The sequence below is a fragment of the Propithecus coquereli genome, unplaced genomic scaffold (assembly GCF_000956105.1).
Source record: "Propithecus coquereli isolate 6110/MARCELLA unplaced genomic scaffold, Pcoq_1.0 Scaffold85, whole genome shotgun sequence".
In the NCBI taxonomy this organism is placed as follows: Eukaryota; Metazoa; Chordata; class Mammalia; order Primates; family Indriidae; genus Propithecus; species Propithecus coquereli.
In genome coordinates this window covers 7,177,670-7,183,063 of record NW_012154729.1, presented here as the reverse complement: position 1 = coordinate 7,183,063, position 5,394 = coordinate 7,177,670, and the positions used below count along the sequence as shown (strand labels likewise).

The window sequence follows — 5,394 nt, the reverse complement described above, 5'->3', positions numbered from 1 at the left end:
TATATATATATTCACCTCAAGTTTCAGTAGACAGGTTCAAATTCACCCTCCCCCATTGCATCAGCGGCATCGTAGCTTCTTACCAATACCTTATTCCTTCAGTCACCTCTCCTCCAATATCCTTAACAACTCCCTCTTTACAAGTCCCTTTGTCCTAGACTTTAAACATGTTCATGCCTATCTCATCTAAAAAATAAACTCCCCAGACCAAACCCCTCTAGTTTCTACCTAGTCCTTATCACATTCAAATTTCAAAGTAATTTATACTTACTTTCCTGACTCCCTCATCGCTCATTTAGTCATCAATCAAAAATCAGACTTCATCTCTATCACTTTATTGAAATTATGTTTAACAAGGTTACCAACTTACTTCTTAATTGCTTAATCTAATGGACATTTTCCATTTATAATACTGAGCCATCCCCACCACACACCCACACTTGAAGTTCCTGATTACTACCAACTTTTGACTCTTGCTATTCCTCTGGCTTCCCCTCGGCAGGTTCTCCCTAACCACCCTGCTCTTTCTCTCTTTCTCTGGGCTCTCTTCCTCTTCCACCCTCCTCTTAAGTGCTGGTGTTCCTCAGATGTTTTATGTTACAATTGTCTACTTTTCTCACTATACTCTCTCCCTGGCTGATTACATCTGCTATAGTTTGGATGTTTGCCCCCCAAACCTCATGTTGAAATCTGATCCCTAATGTTGCAGGTGGGGCCTAACGGGAGGTGTTTGGGTCATGGGAGTGGATCCCTCATGAATGATTTGGTGCTGTTCTTGCATACTGAGTGAGTTCTTGCTCTTTTAGTTCCTGTGAGAGCTGGTTGTTTAGAAGAGCCTGGTACCTCCCTCCCCTCTCCCTTGCTTTCTCTCTCCTGCCATGTGATCTGTGCGCAAGTGGCTTCCCTTTGCCTTCTGCATGAGTGGAAGCAGCCTGAAGCCCTCATCAGAAGTAGATGATAGCACCATGCTTCTTGTACAGCCTGAAGAACTGTAAGCTAAATAAGCCTCTTTTCTTTATAAATTACCCAGTCTCAGGTATTCCTGCATAGCAACACAAATGGACTAAGATAGCATCTATTCCAATAATTCCATTTACCTCCAATATACTGATGTCTCTCTCAGCTAACATATAGCATAATTCCCTGCTCCATGTTGCCAAATCCAATAGGATTCTCAGTCTTCATCTTGCTTGGCCTCCATCCTTCCTATTGCCCAGGCCAAAATCCTTGGAGTCATCCTTGACTTCTCTCTCAATACTGTACATCAATCTATCAGTAACTCAGTCAGCTTTACCTCTCAAATATATTTAATATCTGGAATCTGACCACTTCTCACTACCTGTACTTTTCCACTCCAGTCCAAGTCACATCATTTCTTGTATGGATTATTACAGTAGCCTCTTAGCTAATTTCTCTGCTTCTACTCATGTACCCCTACAGTCTACTCTCAATACAGCAGCCAGAATAATCCTGCAAAATGGTAAGTCAGATCATTTCATTCCTTTGCTCAGAACCCTCCAATGGTTTCTCATCTTACTCAGAATCAAATAAAGTCCTTAAAATTACCTAAGAGCCTCTACATGTTCTGATCCCCTGCGATCTCTATGATGGTGCCCCTTTTAACTCTTCCATCATTTACCCACTCCAGCTACTGACTTCTTGTTATTCCTGAGACATCCTCAGGATCTTTTAACGTACGATGTTCTCCTCTCTGATATCCATATGGCTCACACCCTCCCTTCCTTCAAGCCTTTCATCTTCCCAGAGAGGCCTAACACTGCAGTCCCACCTTCGGTTCCCAGATATTTCCTACTCCCTGTCCCTCCTTCTTTCACCTCCACAGCACTTTTCACCATCAATATGCTATATGTTTTGTCTATTTACCTTGGTTATTGTTCGTCTCCCTTCCTAGGCTCCAGGAGAGCTAACATTTTTGTCTGTTTTGTTCACTACCATGTTCACAAAATCAGTCCCTTGGCTGAGAGTAGACATTAATAAATATTTGTTGACTAATCAAATAAAACAACAAATAAATGAATCCAATATTTTGATCTCTACGCATCTGACTCCCATGCCACCCTCCAAACTCAGAAGGGAGAGAAAGGCATATTACTTACTGCCTCCCTCAAACTAGAACATAGTTTCTAGGAACATATCATTACATTGCCATTTCCTAGAGGGCAGGCATGGCGTCTCTCTATTCTCAGTGCTAAGCACAGTGATGAACACACAGCAATCAATAATATTCAATGAATTAATAAACTAATACCAAAGTCAAGTTCATTTCAAACATATGGGCAACCTCCTTTCACAAAACAAAACAAAAACTTAACTTCTTTCAATATTCTCATCTATGCTGTAGACTTTGTATAAATTTAACCCAATCAATTATATTTTCTATACCCATAATTCCAATGTTCACATGATGGTTATGAAGCAGGAAAAGAAATGACCACAAATACTAAGTTCTATTGTAGGAAATACAAAATGTTCTTCTGTACTGGGCTAACTAAACCAGGATATTTTATTTTACCATTTTTGAGTTTTCAAATAAGGTATTTTAATAAATAATAAATAATGAATTTATTATTTATAAATAATAAATGTAACTAAATACATTTAATAAATTTAATAAACTTAAAATTATTTTATATAAATTAATTTATAATAAATAAATACACTTGTTTATAACAAATAGCTTTCAACTATTTTAGAAAAACTTTCAACATACCAATCAAAAGAAAAAGGATTTTCTAATTATTTAGATACTGAAAATTATCAAAAACGCTAATAATCGAGTATTTTGCATTATCTAGTTTCACCACAACAAAAGAATAATGATTTGGCTTAATTTTTGTTTAAAAGGCCAATAATTCAAATAATGTTTACCTGAGCTTCTCGCAGTTTTGCTGTAGTATTTTGCTGAAGAGCTTGTTGTTCTTGATGTTGTTGCTTTGTTTTTTCTAATTGATGCTGCAATTCTGTGGAATTTGTTACTTTTTCCTTCAACTTAAAAAAACATAGGCTTTCAGTTGACAACTTAAAGGCAGAATGCTATCATTCATAAATATCTGGCAGTACTTCAATTCTTAAGTATGAACAGAAAAATAAATTTAGACAATATATAAGAGCAACTTTAAAAGCAACATCTCATTACTTATAGAATCTTAATCTCATGAAGAAACTATTCTCCAAGAATAGACTCTCATCCTAAAAAGAATACAAATCTTTCTCCAGGTTGGCATTTAGGTTATTGTTGTTTTTTGTAGATGAACATGATCGAGGAATTAACTATATACAAATTATTTATAACAATAGTCTAAACCATATTATCAGTATTTCTTTTATTTTCTTCCATAAGTCATTTTCCATAACATATAACAGTTGGAAAAGAATAGGATCATCCACCACATCTAAAATTTTAGGTCTAAAAGAAAATCTATGGCTGAAGCTACAGATTTTAACCTCGAATATATGTTTAATTCCAATAAAAGATATAATTTAATGGTAACATTTACCCATTTAATGGGTACCATTTTTAGCCACCGCAACTTTAATTAGGATAGCATTCAATCATACACTTAATTTTTAAAAGTGAAAATCCTTAAATGTAAAGTTTAAGGTAAACTCAAAGTTTATATGTACCAACTACATGTCATTAATGACCCTCACCAACAGTTCATAGTTCACTGTTTCATTACTATATGGTCCTTCCTGGGTAGGAGGACCCCAGCAGTCTGACAGAGGTTCACACCCTGAATTTTTCCTGCCTAAAGCTGAAAGAATAGTCTTCTTTGTGCATTTTTGTTGAGAACTTTAGGGAATACAATAACAACAAAAATGACTTAATGTAGTTAATAAGTAAGATATTACTGGGTAATAATAAATGTTGCACTTTAAGATTGTTTTAAAAGTCCAATTAAAGCTCTTGACCATTAAAAGATTGATTGACCGTAACAATATTTAAGATTCCTCAAGTCTATCAATAAACTTGGTAATATAAGCTCATTTGAAATGCTAGCTTACCTGTTCTTCTAAACGAGAAAGTTTCAGTTGTAAATCAGCCACCTGTTGCTCTTTATCCATCAACTTTTCACTTGAAAGCTGTCTCTGCTCCTTCAGCCTACCATGAGCTTCCCCTAGTTGGCGCTCTGTCTCCAGAAGTTTGCTATGTAACTTTTAAAAAGAAAAAAAAAAAATATGTACATATGTATAAACACACACACATAGACCACCACCTACTTTCCAAATAATGTTCTATTTTTTACCATTATAAGTATAATAGCTTAATTTTCATGATACTTTAGGGACACCTAAGATCTTATATAGTAATTTTAACTGCAGCTGAATTTTAATGACATAAATTATAATGAGTCACATAAAATCGTGATTAAACATCACAGTTTTTGTTTTTGTTTAATTGTTTTCTTTTAAAAAAAAACCTCTCATTTGCATACAAGTGTTAGAATCATTTAAAGAACTTAAAATAAAAATGAAACTTAAAAATTAAGACACTCAAAGCATACTCAGATCTATTCTACAGTAATTTTTTAAAGTTGCCCAGAGACTCTTGTTGGTTTTCCATAGTCAAGAACCACCACAGCTGACTTCCTACATTTGCTACCTTTGGGTATTGCATAGAGCCCAAAACACGCCCAAGTCTTCAAATTGGCACATAATTTCTTAAAAAAAAAAAAAAATAGAGGAAACTATTATATATCTCTTCTTAAATGCTAGGTGATCCTCATTTAGTATTTTTAAAATGCTACACAGTTAAAACTAAAGGAGAAATTTGCCCTAGAGCCAAGAACCATCGCTTTCTCAAATTATTTTCTCTAATACCACCAGAATGTAAGAGTTGGTTTTTCCTGGGAGGCAGAGGGGGACAGAAAGGAGTTTTTTCTTTTCTTTTTTCATTAAAAAAGGAAGAAAAGTTTAATATTAATTTCAGAAGAATTACCTCACGAGTGTTGGGAGTGTAGAACAAAAGAGTTGCACAGAGATGGGGGTACAGGACATTTGGGAAGACTTACACACCAAGAGAGATTTTGCACAACAGACTCACAACACACAAAATCAAATGTCTGTGCCTCAGTAAATAACAATAACAAGCACTCTATATAACCACTTTCAATCAAAACTATTCATGTTAAATCTGAAAATATTAAGAATCTATAGTCTTTGTGTCATATTTTCTATACTCTATAAACTTTATACATACAAATATATACTTATGTTTTTATACTCACACATTTCTCCATAAAAACTTACAATTGTCAAAGAAAAAGTAAAATTCTATAAGAAAACTGGATACCCACTATTTTCTTCAGCAAAACAATTTGTGTCTATCAGAACATACTCTATTTTTCATAAAGAAAACTACTAAAGTTATAT

General features: G+C 34.5%; 1 protein-coding gene across 1 annotated transcript in view; it reads right to left on the bottom strand.

The window, feature by feature from the left end:
• EEA1 (early endosome antigen 1) overlaps positions 1-5,394 on the bottom strand; it is a 133,498-nt gene that overhangs the window by 47,790 nt on the left and 80,314 nt on the right. The window contains exons 11-12 of the mRNA XM_012663994.1: positions 4,027-4,176; positions 2,890-3,009 (exon numbers count right to left, since the gene is read on the bottom strand). Of these exons, the coding sequence (XP_012519448.1) occupies positions 2,890-3,009; positions 4,027-4,176 (270 nt within the window). The remainder of the gene's footprint in view (positions 1-2,889; positions 3,010-4,026; positions 4,177-5,394) is intronic.